Here is a 27597-nt window from a genome sequence, read left to right as displayed (position 1 = left end):
CTTCAGCACTTTTATTTTTGAAAAGGAGAAAACTGACAATCAACAAATTTACTCACCCTGCATAAATGACAGTCAACAAATTTACTCATCCTGTGTAGATAACCTGGTTCAACTTTTAATGCGTATGTCGAGACAAACTGACCAATAAGTTTATTCCAAATCTCCATTTGTGGAGTTACGAATTTTGATCACAAAACTTTTGTGGCATGCATTTTTTTTTCTATAAGGAATTTATATCTGTCAAAGTGCTTACATACCTATGGAAAGTACCTAATTAATTTACAACAAAGTACAACAAAACACAAGTGTCATCGAAAATACTTAGTGAACTGGAGCCCTAAATGAGTTGTCTTAGATTGTCATTTTTGTTTTAATAATTTACAGTAAATTATTAAAACATAAACATAACCTTTTGCCGACAGATCGTAAGAACACGTTGTGTGTGTATTAAATTTAGATCTTTCATTTTTTGTTTTATTTCATGCAACATTTTTTGACCATCGAACTAACATTTAATTAAAATAAAATAAAAACATAGTTAAATTTTGTTTAGACAATAACTAAAAAATTTACAGTCCAATATTTTAAATCTTTGAACGACTTTTATTATATCGGTGAACTTTTCTGGCAAACCACAATAATTTAAAAATGAAAGGTTAATCAAGAGTTATTTACTGCACTTTTGGCTGTGAAGTTGGTCAATGATTATAATTTATACATTACTGTTAATAATTAAAGATAATTTCGCAACGCGGCAATCCATTAACAGAGAAAGTATAACAAGTAAATACGCGGACTTTAAAGTACTCAGATTAGACGATATCGACTAGATATTTTGTTTAACTTTGACATCTGAATCAAATAAAAAGAAATGAAAAAAATTACAGACCTAAATATTTTAAAATGAAAATAAAAACAAAGAGAGAAGAAAAAAACAAGTCTTAGCAGAAACAAATAAATTAATTAAATTAATTTTTAAAATATATTGCGTATTCAATTAGAATATGTTTAATAATATTTTGAAATTTATCATTAAAACATATATACAAAAACTTATAGCAACAAATTTTACGAAAAAAATGGGAGTTCTTTCCAAATGCTAGTACTTTTACTTATTAAACAGCAGTTAATTAAGTTCCCTTCATTTACTGTTTTATTTTAGTAAAGTGTTATATTTTATTATTCGTTTTAACACAAAATTTTTGATACATTGATATGTATCAGCTGATGCTTCAAAGTTTAATATGTATTTGATGTTCAAAATTTTTCCACAGTTGCCGTACACTTGAAGGCCATTATTTTCAAACGTGAACCTGTTGAGAGTGAAGAAATTTATTGTTGTTTTTAACCAAAAACTCTAAACCAATGTTCGAAATCGATCTTCAATCAAACTGATAAGTGATAACATTCAATAACCGATATGTTTAAGATTTTATCTGAAGATCTTGCTTTTGAATCGTATCGGCTCTTCATACGATACAATTTAACTTATTAAAAATAAGTATTATTTTACAGCTTTCGTAAGTAGATTTTTTGTCAACCATTGTGAAGTAAAAGCACAAACACTTAAAAGAGATAGCAACAAAAAAAATAGGTTTTACAACTAAACAAAAAAATATGTAAAAAACATATATCTACCTGTAATTTTTTAAGCGTACTGTACAGTCCAAAATGTTGTACACATATATTGTATATTCATTAAATTGTTTAAAAAACACGTTTCTATGAAATCAAAAATTTTTAGATACCTAAAAAAGTAGCCAGTGTGTCCTTATGACTATTTCTATATAATCCCTCATCGGTGGTCGTTGCCCAAAATATTTCTAGATGTCGCCACCCAATTTACAAAGTATCACAAACGCTTCATTTTAAAATTGATTCGTGTACACAATTTACTACTCTTGAATTATGGAAAAGACTTAAAAATAGTGTAATAACAATAACATTTTGTAACTAGTTGATCTTAGAAACCACACAATCTATTATAATAAATAATTAATTAAGCGCCCTCTTCTCTGATTATGATTTTACGTTTCATTAATTTCTTTTTCATGATAGCTGTAAATGGTTGTAAAATTCAACGTTATTAGAAAACGCTAATATATGTACATTTCATTTTTTACAAAAAAATTAAACAGTAAACAATGGTCCTATGAAAACGTGAACAACGCTTTTTAAAATGTCTCTGTGAAAATTACACTTAACTGCAAAATTACACCGGAAGATCAGCCTTAAATCATCAAAACCAATGCAACTAAACTGCCAAATTTCAAGTATTTGACATTAAAGTCACTAGCATTGATTAAATACATATAGATAGATCCATGCTATTGTTGGGAGCGGACAGACCAAATGCGAACAAGAGTTGGCGCACCAACATTCGGCCGTCAAACGCCGGTGAAAAGCTGGACACCAATCACGAGCATAGGCAACCCAAATCATAGCAACAATACATTTAATAAATCTACTACTCGATAGAGGGCGACGAAACCAAAGTACCACGGTTCAATGTCCCAATGTGTAAGAAAGAGAAGTACCTAAAGTCACTATATATCTAGTGACTTTAGAAGTACCTTGCGTTGCGCGCCCTCATAAAAATAGCGAGTTGTCTCTACTGATTGACTGATTGATGTCTATACTGTGATTCAGGCGTGAACAGATAAAATGAACAGTGTAGTTAACCATAGAAACGTGTATTTCATAAAGTCAAATTCTGATTTTTGCGTTGTTGTCAGATTTCAGTCCGAACAGTACGAATCGTTCGAAGATCCTAATTCGAACGAGATGCAAGAATACGCCATTTATCATTTCATACGAAACTTAATGTGCGACAATTTTCGTATGCGAATAAAATACGTACAATTCCAGGAATTGGGCCCCAGGAGACGGAAATACTTACATTTTCAAAATATATACTTTGAACCCCAGAGAAAATAGTGGTCTAAGGTTATTAAGACGGAGCAGTCGTTCAGAATACATATGCTTTACGAACGACATGGTGTGTTACACCTTAAAAACAAAACACTCTGTATAGTTAAAAATAATTTTAGAGTGTAGTCCTTAAAGAACCGTACAACATTAGTCTTTGATTTTTTTTCTATTTCTAATAAATAATAATTATCGAGAAACGCGCTCTTTGTGACTCACACTGTATATATAAACAAAGTTTTCAAAACTGGTGCAAGAAAGTAATTTCGATAAATTTGAAAATGAAAATAATTTTTTACGTTTTTGTTCTTATATTTTGGATGATCCAAAAAATAATAAAAACCGTTCTAGTGGTATTTGAGCTTCAATAAAATATTTTCGTAGATGATAATAAACTGTTCCGCTTCGCAAATAATATTTTTTTTATTATCTAATCTTATGAAGATAAACTTTCTATGATCTTATACCAATTTTAATCGATGTAATTTACCAATGCTATTGACGTGTAAATAAATGGTTCTTGTTCACGATGAAGTAAAACAATCAGGTGAGTAAATATATGAAGCTACTTGTTAAAAATTAGTCGGTACTAGTTAATAGTCTGATTTGTGTATTTTAACAAACACGTGACCAAAGTATCATACAAACTCAGATAACTATTGCGATAGCGATCTTAGTTTTATGCGTAAACAAACGAAATAAACCCATACGCCGCCCCGGTACGACCTCTATGGGTTTTCTAGTATGTGCGGCGATGATGGGTGACTCATTAAATTTAATTTTTAATACCACAACTCAGAATAAAAATTTAGAGTTTAAAAACTAAATTCTCATTTGAACTTATTTATTATCTTTTTATTATCTTATCTTATTGAGTATTTATTATATCACAAACAAGTATCCTAATCGAACTCACGTAGGTTTGTATTTCTTAAATTAGATACTCGATCATGGAGAATACTCAAGAGTCACTTGAAGAAAGAAGACGACGACTTCTAGAAGAACTTCAGCTTCTAGACCAACAAATAGCAGAAAGCTCAGGAATCCAGCAGCAGCCTGCACCAAAACACGATGTAAGTTTTTCGTTGTTATCAAGATGCGATTTTAGTCGAGTTGAAATTTTGTTTGTATCGTACCTCATTACTTGTTATAAACCGTTCAGGAAGTTTTTAGACAAAAGTGAGCCATACATGTTTTTTCACGTTGGATAAACTGATTCATTGACAAAATAGTGAGTCTGTCTCCGTCAGTATGGGAGACTGACGTTCACTTAACACTGGTTTTACACATTTATTTTTATTTAGAAATCATATTATCAAGTTCCAACATTTCTGAATCATTCAAATTGAAAATGCCGAAGATTACATTTTGTAATTTTAATTATTTTGCAGAAAAAAAAATAATTTGTTTCAAAAGATTCCAGAAACTGAAAGTACACAGCAGGCGCCACAAGAAAATATAGAGGAGAATAATGAAAATCAGCAGTTGCAATCAAACACCAGCCCCCAGGGGTATCAAATCTCTTCAAACGAACCAGAAACAGATGTGAGTAATTTTAACATTCATGGAATGATTCTAACGGTAAAGCAATCTTTTAATTCGGAACTGAATCAAGCTTCGTATGTTGTTTGTTTAGTTATCAGAGGAAAATTAACTTTTTAATGTAATATCTGAGTAAAAGTGCATATTTTTCACAAATTTTCATTTTCTTATACCTACTTATTCTATTATTACCTTTCTTGGATGGATTCATTTTCAAAATTAAAGACGGTTTGAATTTTGGCTTTCTTGCACTGATTTGATAAATATTTTCTGTATATATTTATGTAATATAAAATCTTTGCAATTCTACTATGATATATCTATGTATAAACGTAAATTTTCAGGTTCAACCAACCATTTCTTCAAATTTTTCTTTTTATGAAAAAAGGAAAGGAGTAGTAGATCTTGGTAAAGGGTACGAATACCTGACTTGTGCACTCTATGCTCTGAAGTTCGGTTTAGACGAAAATGTTTCTGATTTTCACATGACCACAAATAATCAGAAATGTGGCGATTTTGATGACATCGAAATTGAAGCGACTTTTAAAAATGGTAAACGGTCGACTTTTCTTTTTCAATTAAAGCATAAATTTAACAAGGACTACATTACCGAAGGTTTGTTGACAAACGAAAACATCCACAAAAATAAGAAACAACAAAAGAGTAAATTCTATTTACCTCATTATTTACAATCTATTTCCAATTTTGAGAAACAGGATGAAGATCTTCACTTTATTTTGTATACAAACAGCCAAACCGCCATTCGAGACGGCATTGTGTTATCTTTTAACAAAAAGTACACATCGTTGTTAGTAGAATGTAGCAATCTGGAATACAAAGAATTATTGGTAAATTCTGACGACGATAAGAATAAAATCTTTAAGGTGAAACCAAACGCTGACTCTGAAACAGAAGAACTGAAAAGCGTGGCGAACGTCTGCAGCAAGTTCTATTTTTTCACAAATCAGGATGATGTTGAAAACGTAAAAGGAAGCATTAAAGTAAAGCTCGACAATTTGCTACAAGGTCAATACGACATTTTGGACCCTTTCTTACAATTTATGGAATATTGGTGGTCGGAAAATTTTGTTTTAACAAAACACTTATTGTTAGTCAAGTTAACCGAACTAGCACTATCACCTTACATAAAAACATTAACTGGGAAGAGAACTAGTGAGAAAACCGATTTGCTAAAACAAGCGATAATGGATTTCGAGATGACGATTGTCGGTAAAAATCAAGAAGATATAGTCGTCAATATGTGGAGAGAAGTCGAAGAAAATAACAACTGTAACACATCCCCTCTGGATCAATACGCACAGCAACGTAAAACTGAATTAAGCAGAAAAAAGCAAAAGGCAAAAATTTTATGGCACTGGGGAAAAATCCCTCTTATTATTACGGTTGATAAATCTAACGCGAATGTAGTAGAACGAGTGATGAAACTTTTGCACAAATCCTTACAAAATAAAAAAATTCTTTTGTTGACTGACGATTCAAACTACCAGTTTCACGGATGGTCTACTTTTAAAACTTTATCTGACATAATCGAAAATCACCCAAACGAAGAATATTGTTCCAATATTAAAAATAAATTTAATGTTTCTCTGCAAGGCAGAAACTATATTCCTTTAAGCCATTTATTGCAGACTGACCTAAATATTGCTAGGTACGTCAGAACTGAAGATCTATTTGTCATGTCTCAATGCCAATATATGTTAATTGGTAAACAAGTGGAAAAACCACCCGATCTATATATTCCGAGAACTGTGTATGCAAATTTTATCAATATTCAAGAAATTTTTAAACTTGCAGGCTTAATGAGGAATAACGCAATTATTATTAACTGCGATAAAGGTTTTACTAATACGTTGGTTAAATATTTTGAAGTCATCGAATTATCTGATTACTTATCTACAGAAAATGTAAAGTTGAATAACAATTGTATTTTTGTTTCCACGAAAAGCAAATGTGATGATAAGAAATTTGATGAATTTTGTGACAAATCTAAAAAACAGAACGTTTATTTGTTACAAATAGTCGACCAAGAGTACTGCACTTTTTAATACGAAGAAGAGGAAAACAAGCCCCATTTCACTTTACACGAAAATATATAGAAGAAGCTAATATATTTGCCAATTTTAAAGATCTGTTAAATGTTTTTTGTGCACCCCCAGGTATGGGAAAAACAAGTTTATTGAAAATTTTAACTTACAATTGTCCACATGATTGTTGGGCAGTTAATGTTGATTTGATTAACTACAATTCAGTTTTTGCAAAAGAGTCAAATATCCGAGAGATGGTAGGTTATTTTGTCGAAGTGAAGGATAGTCAAGATGACCTGCTTACAAAACACATTGTAAGTACTTTGTTAAGGGATAAAAAAATGCATGTATTTTTCGATGGATTAGACGAAGTGCATAGCAATTACGTTAAATTGGTCATGGACTGCATACAGCACTTACTCTCAGAAGGTGTCAATGTTTGGGTTACTTCAAGAGAAAACTTGCGCGAACAACTGTCCCAAACGTTAAATATTGTGCCAATCGAAATAGAAGAAATAAAACAAAACGAACAAAAAAGTTACATCTACGACAGGTTGATCGACAAATACCAACCTGAAGAAATACAAAAAATCACAACTGCAATGTCTAACAGTGTTGATCTTAACAGAAGTCAAGCATTGTTGGGAATTCCGCTACAACTCTATATAATAACAGAAATGTTTCTCAACAATAAACAATTATATGAAGACTTGATGCAAGAAGGTTTATTTGTATTAACTAAGATGTACCGCATGTTTTTCGACGGAAAAATAGAATCCAGTTATAAGAAAGTTATAGGTGACAAGCAAGAACATCAACTAGGAGTTATCCGACTTCTTTTAAAGCAGTATGAACTTGTAGCTGTGAAAACGTGTCTCGATTCTTCAGATTTTGAGAAATTGGCCTTAAATACGCAAGAGTCTCAAGAGTTTATCGATGAGTTAAAAAGTAACGGTGACAAATACGGAATAATTAAAAATATCAACGAATATGAAGAAGTTGTATTTAATCACCAAACGTACGCAGAATATTTCGCTTCGGTTTGGTTCAAGAAACATCAAGACAAAGTCAGATTGCTCGGAGGAAACTTTTTTTCTATAAGGTACGAAAATTTGCGAATCATGTTTGATGTAATGATGGCCGAAAAGAACCCATTGCATCTGGCCGTAATTTATAAGGATATCCACCAGTGTGAAAAACAAATTGAAAACGTTGGTACTAAAGACGAAGCTGGTCGTAACGCTTTACACATCGCATGTTCTTATGGAATGAATTATCCTGAAGATAAAGAAAGGATAAATCGCGAATCTACAACATACACAAAAATTATAGCAATGCTTTTCGGAAAACCAGAAATCAAATTCAAAATAGCCGAACGCGACGATTTATTTAATTTCGACTGTGTGGAATATGCGTTAGCATCGAAATGTTTGTATGTGATAGAAACATTGTTTGAAAAGTCATTATTAACTTTTCAGGGGTTGCAAACTTCAGTTTTTCAGTTTTATGATGAAAAAGCGTTGGCCTATTACGCGGCACAGATGGGTTACTTTAATTTGTTTTTTGAGATTACCAGATCCAATCCGAACATTGACAAAAAACAAATCCATCGTTTATTGTGCACTGCAGTTTTAGGCGCTGAAGATGATGTAGGTACTATAGAAACGACGAGAGAAGGAAATATAAAAATTGTTGAATTACTAATAAAAGATGATGTATATTTAAACAAAATAGACATATACGCAACTATTCTGGATGACGCATATGATTATGGACTACAAGACATGTGGCAAGTTTTAACAGAAAATGGTGCAAAGTTTGCCGACGGCGATACCATTTTACATAAATTATTGGATGAATATTACATTGAAGCAAACGAAGAATTTATAATATATTTGTTAGACAACTGGAACGTGAATGTAAACGTACAAAATATGGAATCTTTCACTCCACTACATAAAGCATGTGAGAAAGGTAGACATGAAATTGTAAAGAAAATGTTTGAAAAGGGAGCTGATGCAAAAATTTTAGCTTGTTTTAACCTTAACTTGTTATATTATGCTGCGTTAGAAGGTCAAGTTGATGAAACAATGATGGACATCCTGATAAATCATGGTGTCGACATCAATGAGAAAAATGTTTTTAGATTCTCGCTCTTAGACAGTGCATGTGAGGAGGATAATGTTGAACTAGTAGCAGCATTACTTAAGAAAGGTATAAATGTAAATAATTTGAACATATATTATTATCATGGCAACGCATTACATATCGCATTATCAGCAAAAGACGAAAATGTTGAAATAATAGAACTACTGTTAGAGAGTGGTATAGATATCAATTTACAGAACAAAAAAGGACAAACACCCCTTCATATCGCTTGCAAAACTTGTAAACATCATGCTACACGATTACTGCTTACAAAGGAGGCTGAGATTAATAGCGTGGATGTCAAGAACAAAAATGCACTACATCATGCGGCAAAAAATTGGCAAAAAAACAGAGAAATTATAATTTTACTGATTGAAAATGGAATCGACGTTAATTGTGAAAGTAATGATGGATCACTAGCTCTACAACTTGCAAGAGAAAACAACGATAATGAGATCGTTGAAAAACTACTTCAAAATGACTCAGTTATAAATATGGACAAAAACGACCGATCATCTGGACATACCTACGAGGAAAGATCTAATAATAACAGCGTTGTGAATTCTGATCTGTCCAGTGAGTTGCATTTGGAAAGAGGGAAGCTTCAACATACCTACGAAACAAATGCAAATTTGAACAAAATTGTTTACCCAAATGATCTATCGTTAATATTCAATCGACGGAGTAAGTACTTTTGTCTAGATTTAGAAAAAACAATACTTCTTGGTGAAGTCGATTTTGATGTTGAACGACAAGGAATTACTGCATTACAAATGGCCTGTTATGATGGAGATTTCGAAATTGCAGAGTTGTTGATGAAAGTAGATGCAAAAACGAAAGTCGTGGATAATGACGGCAATACGGCATTACACTACGCTTCTGTTTCAAATGAAGATAATGAAGAAATAATATCGCTTCTTATAATTGATGGGGTTGATGTAAATGCTCAGAATAAATATGGACAGACGCCGCTACAACTTGCATTTTTGCGTGGTCATTCTAATAACATATTACAATTATTTATGTGTAGAGCAAAATTTGATATTGAAGATAATAAAAAAAACCATGCTCTCCATTATGCATTAGTGGAGCGAGATGATGTTGGGAACATCATTTTTAGCTTATGGAGTGATAACCGTCTTGACATTAATTGTCAGAATCAGTATGGAATAACACCATTACATATTGCATGTGAAAATAGTCAACCATGTGTCGCTGCAATCTTAACACACTTTGGAGCGAATGCTTCTGTTTTAGACAGCAATAAAAACAATGTTTTGCACTACCTTATGCGATCTGAAAGTGATGAGAAAGAGTTACACAAGATGTTAGTGGTATTTTTAGATTTAAACATTTTTGACATTAACACCCAAAACATCTACGGAACAACAGCCTTACATCTTGCTTGCCAATACTGTCACTACAAACTTGTTAAAGTGTTACTGTTAGAGGAAGCTAAAGTTGATATTTTAGACAACGACAACAACAGTGCACTACATTACGCAAGTTATTCGAATGAAAGCAATGAAAAACTCATACGTCTTTTATTACGACGGGGTCTAAATATTAATGCACCAAATAAAAGTGGACTATCACCATTACATCTTGCTTGCAACTGTGGCAACTTGGAGACTGCACAAATTCTACTAGAGAAAGGAGCTACCATCAACGACGTTGACTATAACGGAAATAACGCACTACACTATGCATCAAGTTCGACTGATTCAAATACAGATCTGATAACATTGTTACTAGATAAAGGCTTAAATGTAAATTGCGTGAATAAATACGGTGCCTCCCCATTACATTTTGCAGTTGAAAGTGATAACATAGACGTATTAATGGAGGCGGGTGCACAACTCCAATCGTTAGATAACAATAACAATAATATTTTGCACTACGTTTCAAGAACGACAGATAAAGTTATAGAGTTATTAGACTATTTATTATCTGCAGCAGACTTTAACGTAAACGCTCAAAATAACTGTGGAACGACTCCATTGCAACTGGCATGCAGAAGTGGTAACTTTTTGTTCGTCAAAGAATTATACGAACATGGAGCTGAATTAAATATTTTAGATAATGACAAGAAAAGTGCCCTGCATTATGCTTTGGAATCTTCAGAACAGAATAATAATTTAATTAATTACTTAATTTATAACGGTATTGATGTCAACGTTCAAGACAATCACGGAAAAACACCACTGGAACTTGCATGTTCAACAAATAATTATCATATCGTCGAAACGCTGATCGAATTTGGTGCTGGTGCAGAAATGTCTTGATATTTTTATTCAGTTTCGTTTAAGTTATGCTTTGTGCTTATACTTAACATAGTGGCATATTTTGTAGAACATTTCTTCGTTTAGGTGTTTTTTTTTTCCTTATTTTGTAAAGGTATCTATTCATATAATTTAATTTTATCCACTCGAAGAAATTAGCAGTTTCCATAAAATTTGTCTTGTGTCCTAAATATCTATCTACTTTCGCAATTGATTTATAATCACTTTTAATGCCTATGGTTGTTATAAAAGTACGCTGTATAATTTGGATCCAGTTACTCAGTTCTGACTTTATTCTGTTGCGTTATAAATTGGTGCTATTCTCCTTATATCATGTGTTATCTATCGAATGCCAATGATTATAACATTAACGATTAATATAATTTCAAAATAAAAGAAAAAAGAGGAATTACAATACAGTCAAGACAACAACTTTCAAAAATCCATGGCTGTCTTTGATCGTGTTTTTTAAATTTCTTTCGGTATGATATTTTTGTCACACATGTCATTGATTTTTAACCATAAATATCTATGTTTTTCATCTAAGAGTAGAATATTAGGCGTATTTAATACCTTAAGTTTAAAGTGTAAAAAAATGTTCTTGAGAAATGAATTTATATAAGATGTTAATAAAACTTTCATTAGTTAACTTTTACAAAATGAGCAAAAAATATTTACGTATTTATCTGAAGTTCTTACAATAGTGAGGACACATTATATTAATAGAACGTCCTCGTAGCATTTGTTGCATAGCATGTACCTAATAAAATACTGTATTTTTCTATATTAGAACTGTGTTAACGTTCATAAGTGTACTCTTTTTGTAAGATTAATAAACTGTAACTAAGTAATTATTGTAATTGCACTTATAATGTATGAACAGTATTTTGGACGATGCCCAATTAATTGATAAGTAATGGTATGTTGATGTAAAAAGAGTATCATTACATTACTTCAAATTCTTTTAATATTCTTTATGTAGTCCATCCTGTTTCCAAAATCTCATGAAATTAGGGTTATGCTAATTCAATCTGGATGCTTAGGGTAAAAACTCAATAAACAATAAATAAAAAAGTACTTATGTTATTTTATAAAATTTATATACCTAACATTTATTGTTGTAAAAGTTGGAGTTGACGTTATATGATAGTTAGGATGATTACAAATGTTGGTCAGCGTTTTATTAACCGGAAACGAGAGACCTATATTTTCGTATTATAGGGATCATGAAACGTTGAGAAGCCATAAAAGTAGCCAGTCGCCCGATGAACTTGATTACAATACTTCCCTTGCTTACGCTCGAGACGTAAAAAAAATAAACAATAAGATTTGGATTTAATAGCTTTTGAAATCCGGTGAGTGAATTTTATGAGGCTATTATTAACATTACACATAACCATCCACTTAAATTAACTGGTAAAAAAATATACCCATTAATAAATTATTGTAAATTTATTTTTATGTGCACGCACATAATTGCACGACAATAATGGTTAGGCAAATATGTAGAATGATAAAGAAAGGCAACGTCATATTAAAAAACAAATTACTCGTTTAAATGTAAGGTATCTTATCTAAGTTAACAACATACATCTATTTAGTTATAGGCAAAAAATATAATAAGGAATTTATTCTTGAACTAAGTCGTAAATTGTAAATAGCTATAAATTCGGAAATAATTCTTTTTAAAAGATACAAGTCAAAAATGTATTAGGCATGATTGTCAAGAAACATTCCAATCCTGTTTCAAAATTTGCAAGCATTTTATGTCAAAAGCTGATTTTTGTAAACGTTCAGTAGTACATTATGAATGCTTAGGTGGATTTCGCTTCGAAATTTTAATTTTTTATATACTTTCACAGCATTTTAATTTAAAAAATTAAAAATGTATCTATTATCTATGATTAGATGTAGAAATATCGTTTCTACCAGTGCAAATACAAAAAAAAAAATTGTGAACTCTTACTGGTATGCAGCATTATAAATCGTGTTCACTAAAATTAGTAAAAAGTTAAATTATTTGTTTATCGAGCAACAAATCTATTTGAAATTTGAATTTGTAAAATTTCGAATCTAATAATTTGAAACTCAATCATTTAAAAAAAAAATCGAAAGTATTTGTAACATCTATAACAAAAAAAAAAAGAGTTGCACAAATTACAGTTGTTTTTTTTTTTTTAATTTCACATTCATCAAAATTGTTAAGTCTCTTTTTTATTTATTTCACATTATGAGTCATTCCCATCTTACTTGTTTTGCACGTGAAGTTGATTAAGATTTCGTGCCAAACTCCAAACTGAAAAGCAAAACAGCAAACAAATACCTAAAAACGGATAACGATACTGTATCGATTTCTGCTTGGACATGGGGCAAATCAGCACTCACTCTAAACTATGTTTCCCTTTCCCCAAGTGCGACATGCGGCAAATCTGCACTAAACAACAGAGGCGAAAATCCCTCGGACGCGGCCTGGTCTATGCGGCAAACCAGTTCTCAGGTGACGACATGGTTGTTGTTTCTTGTTCACCATTCTTAATCTTCTTAATTCTTAATTTATGGGGGCTGACCGTAGCCAGCCGGCACTTAGGCCTCGCCTTTGGGCCCATTGTACCTTCCCCAAGTCCATATTGTTCACCATTAAGAAAAACAATCAGGTGAATAAGAAGCTACTTGTTAAAAATTAATCGCTACTAGTTAATAGTCTGATTTAAGTATGTATATTTGTAATTACAAACACATGACGAAAGTATCATATAAATTCAGACAACTTTACTATTGTGATAGCGATCTTAGTTTTATGTATAAACTAACGAAGGGAGTTGCGAAATGTATACCTACCACTGATACGCAACATACCAGTTATTATATTCACAAAATCCGCTGACTTGACAGATGAAGATAAAATTTCTGGCAGAGTAATTACTTAAACTGTGAGCTTATACCGATTTCAATGGATGTAATTTATCAGTGTTATTGACGTGTAAATAAATGGTTTTTGTTCACTATGCAGTGAACAAAAACCATCAGGTGAGTGCATACATGTAGGTACTTGTTAAAAATTTGTCGCTAGTAGTTATAGTCTGATTTATATATGGGCCATACCACGAAAATGTCAACCTCAGCACATTTTTTTGAAAATTGTTAAATTAATCTAAATCTTATAATTAGTACTTCTAAAAACTTTAAATTTTACTAGCATATACTCGTATTTGCTTTTACAATACCATAACACCCGCAGTAAAAATTTCTTGTTATTGAGGAATAATAAAATTGTTCAACGAAATGATAGATATTATGTCTTCTTTAACATTGCTAGAAACAAAGTAAATATCTCGATTTACTTACAATATAAAGCACGGTCGTAAAGAGTACACCTTTATTGACAATAATGTACAATCAATACTTATCCCAACATCAGCTTTAAAAAAATATTATACTTCTTCCTTCTGATATATGTGATAATTGGTGTAAGTAACGATAAGTGACTAATTTTCATGTTATTCGGAAATATTAAAAATAATTGCAAATCAGGTTACATTGTCTCTTTTTCTCGTTCTCGCTCTCTATTTTCATTGTACTTTTATTGAAATTGCCTTATGATTATTATTAAAAATCGCATCGTTACTTACGCGAAACGGGATAATTTTATTTCGGTGGCTTAGCTTTGAAATTAAATAATTAGTCTTGACAGCCGTTAATCTACCAATAATTTGATTTTGCTGTGTCTTTAACATCCAAGGAAAGATTAAGAAAACACCGACAAAAATTAAAAAAATACCTAAATTCAACCAACCGAAAATATCAGCAGGAATATATTGAATTGAATAATGAAAATAAAAAGGAGAAAAGCGAGAAAAGCCAAAATGAAAACAAACAAATGGAAATTTCAAATGATGGTAATGTCATCAAATAAATAAATTGTAAATTCGGTAAGTTTGTATATTTTTTCTTTTAGCACTTGATCCTTTTACTTTTTTAACATTACATACATTTGTTTATTTCAACTTACAGAAGTTTTCATAAAAAAATAAAATTTGCAAAATCAAATTTTATAATTCTCGAAAATGCTGGAAATGTTTCATTGTACTTCATGGGCGAGGCAAGTTCTGTCTAAACAACATTCGACCAACTTTTTCTTTTATTTAAAACACGAATTTGCAATTTTTCTTACTTCCGGGGGAGCTTATATTCACAAGTTCGCGTAAGAAACGATGACATCGTGTAAGTAACGCAATTTTTTCTCTTTTTAGACATAATCAAAATTAAACTTCTTCTCGGTTTTTGAATACACGAAAATTATTTTTTTTATCAGTATAACTGTTTTTGTATGATAATTCACAATTCCATAGAAAATGGAGAAAATTTATCAATTCCAGAGAAGGCAGGTTCAAAGTTTTCACGTAAGTAACGCAAACTTTTAATTAAATTTTGACTAAATTAAATATGACTTTAGTCATATCAAATTATTAAGAAAAACGAGAAAACAAATCTCTACGATTACGTTAAAAAATGAAAGTGTAAAAACACTTATGAGGACAGTTTAAAATAAGAAAATTTTGCAGAGTCCAGTACGATTTTAGCCTAAGTAACGGTGGAATTGCCCATATCCTTACAAACACGTGACTAATGCTACGCAACATGCCAGTTACTCTATTTCACAAAATCCCCTGACTAGAAAAGAGATGACACTATGCAATGTCTCTGTACACTAAGTAGAACTACATTTATCATTTTTTCGTTAAGTGTGGTCGTTTTTGTTTTTGTTGGAGTGTTTCTAACCGTGGTTCCTAATTATTATTCTCTATTTTTCAAAAACAACTTATTCTTTCTTATTATCTTATCAAAACTAACCCAGTTTATTATTTGTGTTGTTTGTTCTAAGTGTTTGTTTTTTTTTGTTTGCACCAAAAATGAACACGGCCGGAAAACATTTGAGCTCCCGTGCTGATGATGGTGGCTAATCTCATAGAGTCATAGAGTATTTCCCTATGGGAAAGGAGAACAATGGTCCTCTGTTGTCGTTAAATGCCATAGAACAAATAAGATAAAAAGCAATGGAAATTTTCATTGTTTTATTAGTTATTACAACTGAATGCTTTAGGCATTAGTTTGTCAACGGTGTCTAAGATTAAAACCAGAAAGGAGAGGCTGAGTGTTTTCGCCAGCCCAACCACACGAAATCCCAAATCTTTCAAGACAAACAACCTTTATGAGCCTATAAAAATGGAACTTCGCAATACGATTTATGACATGTGTAAAGATAGTGGGTGATAATGATTCATTGAAAAACAATGTTGCAACAATTATTAATGTTTTCAGGAAAACATATTACTTGCAATTGAAACGTACAATTTGTATGTCCAGTAGTTATTCCAGAGGATGAAGTTGTTAGCGCAGCAGTATATAGTAAATACCGGCGATTTCTCGGTATTGTAGCCGACAGAATAGCTTTTCAAAAACACTGTCAGCTTGGAAAATTTAGCTATGTCAACGTTCTTTTTGATCTCCATCATACACTTTAACTTGGAGTCGGAATAGCAGATGCTTGAAATTGTATAAATTTTTGACTAAAACAAGAAAATAATCCAAATACAAAGTTGAAAACTAAAAGACAAGTAATTTAGCTGGTCCGCAAAATATACAAACATAGCTTTTTCAATCACCGTTGTCACCCACTTCAAAAATTTTTCATACTCTTTTATATAAATTCTCATTTTTTGGCACTAAATTTGGTTCAGCTTCTGAAGCTTCATGCCATAATCCCTTGCATTATAAACTAGTATCATAATATGCTGTTACGAAATAAACCCATACGCGGCCCCAGTACGACACCTGTGGGTTTTCTAGTATGTGCGGCGATGTTGGGTGACTCATCGTCGGTGACGGCGGCCGGGCGGCGTTGGCTAAAGAAAAACCTGAAAGCCGAAGTCGCGATGGTTATTCCAGAAATACTTCGATCACGAAACCTCTAGAACGGGAGTATGGGTTTAAATGAGTGAAATCAGTCAAGTTGCGCCGGAATTATTTTGTACATAATCGCTGTATAATTAGTCATGTAAATTCGAGTTACTAAGAAATAAATTGTGGAATTATACCCACACCGATTTAATTACCGATCTTCATAACAATACTATTCTGAAGGAAACAGTTGATGGTCACAATTGGAGCTAAATAATTTAAAACTGTATGTTCAAAGTGTATTTTGTTTTCTATTAACGAACACGTAGGTACACATTTAATTTGATAATTTTTGATGAGAAAGAGCATTGGTTTAATGTAATTCATGACGCTCAACAAAATCATGGCCTTTTGTCTATGATCTTACACAATATATCATAAAGTTTTTGTCATTTTACATCTGTTCGTGTTAAAATTCGATTTTTATTTATCAAAATTTCGTAGTAATTCGCATGAAATAAAAAAAAATATTGATTTTAATTTCTAACAATGTAAATCTTACTCAACTAGTGTCGTTAAATTTTTCCAAAAAAAAAAATCCTTCATTGTTGGTTGCAGAGGTGTACTAGAATTTTCAACACGCCAGTTTTTTTTATTATTCAAGATTTTAAAGTCAATGAGCGGCAAAGTTGTGGATTATGGTCTATATTTTTTGTAATGAAGAAGTTTTTCACAAGGATCTTTGTCTTTGAGGTAAAAATGTTCAAACCGAAGCAATGTCTCGAAAATAACACTTATGTATGACAATATTTTGAAATGTAGTCAACACTTTTGTGGTTCGGATAATTAAACACATATTGGTTAGCGTCTTCTCTTAAGAATAAAAAATAATAATACCACAATCCAGAATAAAATTTAAAGTCTATAAAGCTAAATTCTCATTTGAACTTATTTATTATCTTATTATTATGTTATATTATTAAGTATTTATTATGTCACAAACAAATATCCCAGTGGAACTCACGTATGTTTGTATTTCTTAAATTAGATACTCGATCATGGAGAATACTCAAGAGTCACTTGACCAAAGAAGACGACGACTTCTAGAAGAACTTCAGCTTCTAGACCAACAAATAGCAGAAAGCTCAGGAATCCAGCAGCAGCCTGCACCAAAACACGATGTAAGTTTTTCGTTGCTATCAAGATGAGATTTTAGTCGAGTTGAAATTTTGTTTGTACGTCATTACTTGTTATAAATCGTTCAGGAAGTTTTTCGACAAATGTGAGCTATGGAATGTTTTTTCACGTTGGATAAACTGACTCATTGACAAAATAGTGTGTCTGTCTCTGTCAGTGTGGGAGGCTGACGTTCACTTAACGCTGGTTTGCCACATTTCTTGTTATTTAGAAATCATATTATCAAGTTCCAACATTTCTGAGTCATTCAAATTGAAAATGCCAAAAATTATTTTGTTACAACAAAAAATTTCAATAAAAAGGTGTTATCTGCAAATGAAAAAAGATAGTTCTCAACTCAAGGTTGCAGTTTAGAATTTTTCAAAGATATAAAAACCCTTGACTAAACAGATATGTGTACTTAAATTAAGCGATAAATAGATACCTATCATTATTATCTTTCTTTTGTTAACACTGTTTTTTTTTTTATCAGGAATGCCTCTATTGCAAATGATTGTACTAGTGTAAATAACTTGACGATTACATTTTGTAATTTTAATTATTTTGCAGAAAAAAAAATAATTTGTTTCAAAAGGTTCCAGAAACTGAAAGTACACAGCAGGCGCCACAAGAAAATATAGAGGAGAATAATGAAAATCAGCAGTTGCAATCAAACACCAGCCCACAGGTGGATCAAATCTCTTCAAACGAAACAGAAACAGATGTGAGTACGTTCATGGAATGATTCTTACGGTAAAGCAATTTTTTAATTCCGAACTGAGTCAAGCTTCGTATGTTACTTGTTTAGTTATCAGAGAAAAAGTAACTTTTTAGTTTAAAATATGAGCAAATGTTCATGTTTTTCACAAATTGTCATTTTCATTATACCTTATATTCTATTATTATCTTTCTTTTAATACAATTTTCAAAATTAGACGGTTTGAATTTTGGCTCGTTCTCTTGCACTGCTTTGACATATATTTTCTGTAAGGTATGTTTAATAGAAAATATTAGCAATTTTACTGTGATATATCTATAAACGTAATCTTTCAGGTTCAACCAACGGTTTCTCCAAATTTTTGTTTTTATGAAAAAAGGAAGGGAGTAGTAGATCTCGGCAGAGGGTACGAATACCTGACATGCACACTCTATGCTCTGAAGTTCGGTTTAGACGAAAATGTTTCTGATTTCCGCATGACCACCAATAATAAGAAATGTGGCGATTTTGATGACATCGAAATTGAAGCGACTTTTAAAAATGGTAAACGGTCGACTTTTCTTTTCCAATTAAAGCATAAATTTAACAAAGAGTACATTACCGAAAGTTTGTTGACCAATGAAACCATCCACAAAAATAAGAAACAACAAAAGAGTAAATTCTATTTACCTCATTATTTACAATCTATTTCCAATTTTGAGAAACAGGATGAAGATCTTCACTTTATTCTGTATACAAACAGCCAAGCCGCCATTAAAGGCGGCTCTGAGTTATCTTTTAACAAAAAGTACACATCGTTGTTAGTAGAAGATTCTAGCAACCTGGAATACAAAGAATTATTGGTAAATTCTGACGACGATGAGAATAAAATCTTTAAGGTGAAACCAAACGGTGACTCTGAAACAGAAGAACTGAAAAGCGTGGCGAACGTCTGCAGCAAGTTCTATTTTTTCACAAATCAGGATGATATTGAAAGCGTAAAAGGAAGCCTTAAAGTAAAGCTCGACAATTTGCTACAAAGTCAATACGACATTTTGGACCCTTTCTTACAATTTATGGAATATTGGTGGTCGGAAAATTTTGTTTTAACAAAACACTTATTGTTAGTCAAGTTAACCGAACTAGCACTATCACCTTACATAAAAACATTAACTGGGAAGAGAACTAGTGAGAAAACCGATTTGCTAAAACGAGCGATAATGGATTTCGAGATGACGATTGTCGGTAAAAGTCAAGAAGAAATAGTCGTCAATATGTGGAAAGAAGTCGAAGAAAATAACGACTGTAACACATCCCCTCTGGATCAATACGCACAGCAACGTAAAACTGAATTAAGCAGAGTACAAAAGGCAAAAATTTTGTGGCACTGGGGAAAAATCCCTCTTATTATTACGGTTGATAAATCTAACGCGAATGTAGTAGAACGAGTGATGAAACTTTTGCACAAATCCTTACAAAATAAAAAAGTTCTTTTGTTGACTGACGATTCAAACTACCAGTTTCACGGTTGGTCTATTTTTAAAACTTTATCTGACATAATCGAAAATCACCCAAACGAAGAATATTGTTCCAATATTAAAAATAAATTTAATGTTTCTCTGCAAGGCAGAAACTATATTCCTTTAAGGCATTTACTGCAGACTGACATAAATATTGCTAGGTACGTCAGAACTGAAGATCTATTTGTCATGTCTCAATGCCAGTATATGTTAATTGGTAAACAAGTGGAAAAACCCCCCGATCTATATATCCCGAGAACTGTGTATGCAAATTTTATCAATATTCAACAAATTTTTAAACTTGCAGGCTTAATGAGGAGTAACGCAATTATTATTAACTGCCATAAAAGTTTTACTAATAGGTTGGTTAAATATTTTGAAGTCATCGAATTATCTGATTACTTATCTACAGAAATTGTAAAGTTGAATAACAATTGTATTTTTGTTTCTACGAAAAGTAAATGTGGTGATAAGAAATTTGATGAATTTTGTGAGAAATCAAAAGAACAGAACGTTTATTTGTTACAAGTAGTTGACCAAAAGTACTGCATTTTAATAAGAAGAAGAGGAAAACAAACCCCATTTCGCTTTAGACGAAAATGTATAGAAGAAGCTAATATATTTGCCAAGTTTAAAGACCTGTTAAATGTTTTTTGTGCACCCCCAGGTATGGGAAAAACAAGTTTATTGAAAATTTTAAATTACAATTGTCCACGTGATTGTTGGGCAGTTAATATTGATTTGATTAACTACAATTCGGTTTTTGCAAAGGAGTCAAATCTCCGAGAGTTGTTACATTATTTTATCGAAGTGAAGGATAGTCAAGATGACCTGCTTACAAAACACATTATAAGTACTTTGTTAAGGGACAAAAAAATGCATGTATTTTTCGATGGATTAGACGAAGTGCATAGCAATTACGTTAAATTGGTCATGGACTGCATACAGCACTTATTCGCAGAAGGTGTCAATGTTTGGGTTACTTCAAGAGAAAACTTGCGCGAACAACTGTCCCAAACGTTAAATATTGTGCCAATCGACATAGAAGAAATAAGACGAAACGAACAAAAAAGTTACATCTACGATAGGTTGATCGACAAATACCAACCTGAAGAAATACAAAAAATCACAACTGCAATGTCTGACAGTGTTGATCTTAACAGAAGTCAAGCATTGTTGGGAATTCCACTGCAACTCTATATAATAACAGAAATGTTTGTCAACAATAAACAAGTATACGAAGACTTGATGCAAGAAGGTTTATTTGTATTAACTAAGATGTACCGCATGTTTTTCGACGGAAAAATAGAATCCTGTTATAAGAAAGTTATAGGCGACAATCAAGAACATCAACTAGGAGTTATCCGATTTCTTTTGAAGCAGTATGAACTTGTAGCTGTGAAAACATGTCTCGACGCTTCAGATTTTGAGAAATTGGCGTTAAATACGCAAGAGTCTCAAGAGTTTATCGATGAGTTAAAAAGTAACGGTGACAAATACGGAATAATTAAGAATATCAACGAATATGAAGAAGTTGTATTTAATCACCAAACGTACGCAGAATATTTCGCTTCGGTTTGGTTCAAGAAACATCAAGACAAAGTCAGATTGCTCGGAGGAAACTTTTTTTCTAAAAGGTACGAAAATTTGCGAATCATGTTTGATGTAATGATGGCCGAAAAGAACCCATTGCATCTGGCCGTAATTTATAAGGATATCCACCAGTGTGAAAAACAAATTGAAAACGTTGGTACTAAAGACGAAGCTGGTCGTAACGCGTTACACATCGCATGTTCTTATGGAATCAATTATCCTGAAGATGAAGCAAGGATAAACCGCGAATCTACAACTTACACAAAAATTATCGCAATGCTCTTCGGAAAACCAGAAATCAAAATCAAAATAGCCGAACGCGACGATTTATTTAATTTCGACTGTGTGGAATATGCGTTAGCATCGAAATGTCTGTATGTGATAGAAACATTGTTTGAAAAGTCATTATTAACTTTTCAAGGGTTGCAAACTTCAGTTTTTCAGTTTTATGATGAAAAAGCGTTGGTCTATTACGCGGCACAAATGGGTTATTTTAATTTGTTTTTTGAGATTACCACATCCAATTCGAGTATTGAAAAAAACAAATCCATCGTTTGTTGTGCACTGCAGTTTTAGGCGCGCGAGATGATGTAGGTACTTTAGAAACGCCGAGAGAAGGAAATATAAAAATTGTTGAATTACTAATAAAATATGATGTATATTTAAACAAAATGAACTTGTATCGCACTATTATGAATGACGCATTTGATTATGAACTACAAGACATGTGGCAAGTTTTAACAGAAAATGGTGCAAAGTTTGGCAACGGCGGTACCATTTTACATAAATTATTGGACGATGAAGATGACATTGAAGCAAACGAAGAATTTATAATATATTTGTTAGACAACTGGAACGTGAATGTAAACGTACAAAATATAGAAAGTTTGACTCCACTACATAAGGCATGTGAGAACGGTAGGCATGAGATAGTAAAGAAACTGTTTGAATAAATAATAGTTTAAAAAACTAAAAAAAACACGCTTTTATTGCTAATCGAACTAAAAACTAGAAAATAATTTTTAATGACAGAGTTTAATATTACAGTAGTAGAAGATCAAACAATCAATCATAATAAATCACCTCAAATTAAAATTATAATAAAATTTAAGTTATTAACAGAATAATTCAATTCAGAGTAAAAAGCGTGGGGTGCTTGATATTTTAAATATTACAATCATTCTATTGGCAACTATCTATGAGAGGATAGTTATGAACCGCAGTAAAATGCACCCCACGCTTTTTACTCTGAATTGAATTATTCTGTTAATAACTTAAATTTTATTATAATTTTAATTTGAGGTGATTTATTATGATTGATTGTTTGATCTTCTACTACTGTAATATTAAACTCTGTCATTAAAAATTATTTTCTAGTTTTTAGTTCGATTAGCAATAAAAGCGTGTTTTTTTTAGTTTTTTAAACTATTATTTATTTTTCATTTTTTAGTCTGCGACAAATTCATAAATTGGGGAATTAATTACTTATTTAGATTTTTCTAGAAAGAACCACTTAGTGGTCTCCGTATGATCGATCAACGGGAATTAGTTCGAAATCAATCGCCCTCACGGACCAACGGGACACAATTCATCATTGTGGTTAGTTTTACCCCCCAAATAGTTAATTTTCCTCCATGTTTGTATTTCTGAATCAAAATTTGTTATCTTTATTTAAGTTGGTGAGAATTCATGATTAGATATGTTTTAATTATAATTCATTCCTTCTTTACCGACTGTAAAACCAAAGCTATGCAGAAATTGTCCTTGAAACAGAAATAATCGGTATAGATCGGTATAATCGACACGGAGAGAGATAACCGTGGTATATAATATACTGACACAATTAAGATGCGATCAGCCATTTTTGCACACGTTTAGTTAATTAAAAGTCCGTTCTTGTTTTTTTCATTTAATATCCGTTATTTCTATTTTAATCAAGACTATAATTACAACGAAGAGTAAACCAGATACTACAGGCATGCGCAGATCGCGCGCTAGCTTTATCTCTTTTACTCCACTACACAGGATCCATAAAAGAATTTATAAATCCTGGCGCTCCTAATAAGGATAATGGGAAACTGTTATCAAATTATTGCATTGTCATCGATCCTTGAGACGTGTGCAAAGTTTCAAGATGATCAGACTTTTAGAAACCGATGAAAATTAAGCTCAAAGATTCCGTTACATCCATAAAAGAATTTATAAATCCTGGCGGTCCTAATAAGGATAATGGGAAACTGTTATCAAATTATTGCATTGTCATCGATCCTTGAGACGTGTGCAAAGTTTCAAGATGATCAGACTTTTAGAAACCGATGAAAATTAAGCTCAAAGATTCCGTTACATACATACATACAACCCAAGCTAATAAAAGCGTGATAAAAAGGAGCTGACGCAAAAATTTTAACCTGGTGTAATTTTAACTTGTTAGATTATGCTGCGTCAGAAGGTCAAGCTGATGAAACAATGATGAACATCCTGATAAATCATGAATCAAAATATTTTTGGATTCTCATTCTTACACACAGCATGTCAGGAGGGTAATGTTGAACTAGTAGCAGCATTACTTAACAAAGGTATAAATGTAAATAATTTGAACATATGTTATTTTCATGGCAACGCATTACATATCGCATTATCAGCAAAAGACGAAAATGTTGAAATAATAGAATTACTGTTACAGAGTGGTATAGATATCAATTATCAGAACAAAAAAGGACAAACACCCCTTCATATCGCTTGCAAAACTTGTAAATATCATTCTACACAATTACTACTTACAAATGGGGCTGAGATTAATACCGTGGATATCAAGAACAAAAACGCACTACATCATGCGGCAAAAAATTGGGAAGAAAACAGAGAAATAATAATTTTACTGATTGAGAATGGAATCGACGGTAATTGTGAAAGTAATGATGGATATGTAGCTCTACAACTTGCAAGAGAAAAGAACGATAATGAGATCGTTGAAAAACTACTTCAAAATGACTCGGTTATAAATCTGGATAAAAACAACCGATCATCTGGACATACCTTCGAGGAAAGATCTAATAATAATAGCGTTGTGAATTCGAATCTGTCCAGTGCGTTCCATTTGGAAAGAGGGAAGCTACAACATACCTACGAAACAAATGCAAATTTGGACAATATTGTCTACCCAAATGATCAATGTTAATATTCAATCGACAGAGTAAGTACTTTTATCTAGATTTAGAAAACACAATACTTCTTGGTGAAGTCGGTTTTGATGCTGATCGACAAGGAATTACTGCATTACAAATCGCCTGTTATGAAGGAGATTTCGAAATGGCAGAGTCGTTGATGAAAGTAGGTGCAAAAGCGAAAGTCGTGGATAATGACGGCAATACGGCATTACACTACGCTTCTGTTTCAGATGAAGATACTGAAGAAATAATACCGCTTCTAATAATTGATGGGGTTGATGTAAATGCTCAGAATAAATATGGACAGACGCCTCTACAACTTGCATTTTTGCGTGGTCATTTTAATAACACATTACAATTATTTATGTGTGGAGCAAAATTTGATATTGAAGATAATAAAAAAAAACATGCTCTCCATTATGCATTAGTGGAGCGAGATGATATGGACTGATAACCGTCTTGACATTAATTGTCAGAATCAGTATGGAATAACACCATTACATATTGCATGTGAATGTAGTGAACCATATGTCGCTGCACTGTTAACACATTTTGGAGCGAATGCTTCTGTTTTAGACAGCAATAAAAACAATGTTTTGCACTACCTTATGCGATCTGAAGGTGATGAGGAAGAGTTACACATGGTGTTAGTGGTATTTTTAGATTTAAACATTTTTGACATTAACACCCAAAACATCTACGGGACAACAGCCTTACATCTTGCTTGCCAATACTGTCACTACAAACTTGTTAAAGTATTACTGTTAGAGGAAGCTAAAGTTGATATTTTAGACAACGACAACAACAGTGCATTACACTACGCAAGTTATTCGAATAAAAGCAGTGAAAAACTGATACGTCGTTTATTACGACGGGGTCTAAATATTAATGAACCAAATAAAAACGGAGTATCACCATTACATCTTGCTTGCAACTGTGGCAATTTAGAAACTGCACAAATTCTACTAGCAAAAGGAGCTAACATCAACGACGTTGACTATAACGAACTTGATGCACTACACTATGCATCAAGTTCGACTGATACAAATACAAATCTGATAACATTGTTACTAGATAAAGGCTTAAATGTAAATTGCGTGAATAAATACGGTGCCTCCCCATTACATTTTGCACGTAAGAGTGATAACATAGACGTTTTGTTGGAGGCAGGTGCACAACTCCAATCGTTAGATAACAATAACAATAACATTTTGCATTACGTTTCAAGAACGACAGATGAAGTGATAGAGTTATTAAACTATTTATTATCTGCAGCAGACTTTAACGTAAACGCTCAAAATAACTGTGGAACCACTCCATTGCAACTGGCATGCAAAAGTGGTAACTTTTTGTTCGTCAAAGAATTATACGAACATGGAGCTGAATTAAATATTTTAGATAATGACAAGAAAAGTGCACTGCATTATGCTTTGGAATCTTCAGAACAGAATAATAGTTTTATTAATTACTTAATTTATAACGGTATTGACGTCAACGTTCAAGACGATCACGGAAAAACACCACTGGAACTTGCATGTTCAACAAATAATTATCAGGTTGTCGAAACGCTGATCGAATTTGGTGCTGGTGCAGAAATGTCTTGATATTTTTATTCAGTTTCGTTATGCTTTATGCTTATACTTAACATAGTGGCATATTTTGTAGAACATTTCTGAGTTTAGGTGTTTTTTTCCCTTATTTTGGAAAGGTATCTACTCATATAATTTAATTTTATCCATTGGAAGAAATTAGCAGTTTCCATAAAATTTGTCTTGTGTCCTAAATATCTATCTACTTTTGCAATTGATTTATAATCACTTTTAATGCCTATGGTTGTTATAGAAGTACGCTGTATAATTTGGATCCAGTACTCAGTTCTGACTTTATTCTGTTGCGTTATAAATTGGTGCTATTCTGCTTATATCATGTGTTATCTATCGAATGCCAATGATTATAACATTAACGATTAATATAATTTCAAAATAAAAGAAGAAAGAGGAATTACAATACAGTCAAGACAACAACTTTCAAAAATCCATGGCTGCCTTTGATCGTGTTTTTTATAGTTCTTTCGGTATGGCATTTTTGTCACACATGTCATTGATTTTTAACTATAAATATGTATGTTTTTCATCTAAGAGTAGAATATTAGGCGTATTTAATACCTTAAGTTTAAAGTGTAAAAAAATGTTCTTGAGAAATGAATTTATATAAGATGTTAACAAAACTTTCATCAGTTAACTTTTACAAAATGAGCAAAAAATGTTTATGTATTTATCTGAAGTTCTTACAATAGTGAGGACACATTATATTAATAGAACGTCCTCGTAGCATTTGTTGCATAGCATGTACCTATATAAAATACTGTATTTTTCTATATTAGAACTGTGTTAACGTTCATAAGTGTAATTTTTTTGTAAGATTAATAAACTGTAACTAAGTAATTATTGTAACTGCACTTATAATGTATGAACAGTATTTAGGACGATGCCCAATTAATTGATAAGTAATAGTATGTTGATGTAAAAAGAGTATCATTACATTACTTCAAATTCTTTTAATATTCTTTATGTAGTCCATCCTGTTTCCAAAATCTCATGA

The 27597-nt window shown here is 32.0% G+C and overlaps 2 protein-coding genes across 6 annotated transcripts; both read left to right on the top strand.

Annotated features, from left to right (window-relative positions):
- The first annotated feature begins 3914 nt into the window (after positions 1 to 3914).
- On the top strand, positions 3915 to 27440 carry LOC135139113 (uncharacterized). Of its 5 annotated transcripts, XM_064069213.1 has the most exons (5): positions 3915 to 4001; positions 4345 to 4473; positions 17892 to 18024; positions 18615 to 18743; positions 19073 to 27440. In XM_064069213.1, exons 2-5 carry the CDS (start codon positions 4400 to 4402, stop codon positions 22403 to 22405), a joined length of 3669 nt encoding a protein of 1222 aa, XP_063925283.1. In that variant the 5' UTR covers positions 3915 to 4001; positions 4345 to 4399; the 3' UTR covers positions 22406 to 27440. The 5 variants fall into 5 exon arrangements, with proteins under 5 accessions (XP_063925283.1, XP_063925287.1, XP_063925286.1 ...); XM_064069217.1 differs by lacking the exons at positions 3915 to 4001; positions 4345 to 4473 and adding an exon at positions 12180 to 12300; XM_064069216.1 differs by lacking the exons at positions 3915 to 4001; positions 4345 to 4473 and adding an exon at positions 13788 to 13942.
- Positions 22501 to 26600, top strand: LOC135138472 (putative ankyrin repeat protein RF_0381). Its single transcript, XM_064068446.1, has 3 exons — positions 22501 to 22692; positions 25022 to 25276; positions 25473 to 26600. The coding sequence occupies exons 1-3, from the start codon at positions 22501 to 22503 to the stop codon at positions 26598 to 26600; spliced, it is 1575 nt and encodes a 524-aa protein (XP_063924516.1).
- Positions 27441 to 27597: the final 157 nt, after the last annotated feature.

The sequence above is a fragment of the Zophobas morio genome, unplaced genomic scaffold, assembly GCF_036711695.1.
Source record: "Zophobas morio isolate AGI-343-1 ecotype UQ-CSIRO unplaced genomic scaffold, CSIRO_AGI_Zmor_V1 ptg000030l, whole genome shotgun sequence".
NCBI classification, from domain to species: Eukaryota; Metazoa; Arthropoda; class Insecta; order Coleoptera; family Tenebrionidae; genus Zophobas; species Zophobas morio.
The sequence above is the reverse complement of the archived record's forward strand: the minus strand, read 5'-3'. Positions and strand labels throughout refer to the sequence as shown.

Excerpts from the sequence above, each read along its gene's own strand:
- LOC135139113 (XM_064069213.1), top strand. The coding sequence starts at position 4,400 with ATGAAAATCAGCAGTTGCAATCAAACACCAGCCCCCAGGGGTATCAAA. Across the intron at positions 4,474-17,891 it reads CAAACGAACCAGAAACAGAT|ATACTCGATCATGGAGAATA; the intron begins GTGAGTAATTTT and ends TTCTTAAATTAG. Across the intron at positions 18,025-18,614 it reads AGCCTGCACCAAAACACGAT|GTTCCAGAAACTGAAAGTAC; the intron begins GTAAGTTTTTCG and ends TTGTTTCAAAAG.
- LOC135138472 (XM_064068446.1), top strand. The coding sequence starts at position 22,501 with ATGAACTTGTATCGCACTATTATGAATGACGCATTTGATTATGAACTA. Across the intron at positions 22,693-25,021 it reads TAGACAACTGGAACGTGAAT|AGTAAGTACTTTTATCTAGA; the intron begins GTAAACGTACAA and ends TTCAATCGACAG. Across the intron at positions 25,277-25,472 it reads TAATAATTGATGGGGTTGAT|AATCAGTATGGAATAACACC; the intron begins GTAAATGCTCAG and ends ATTAATTGTCAG.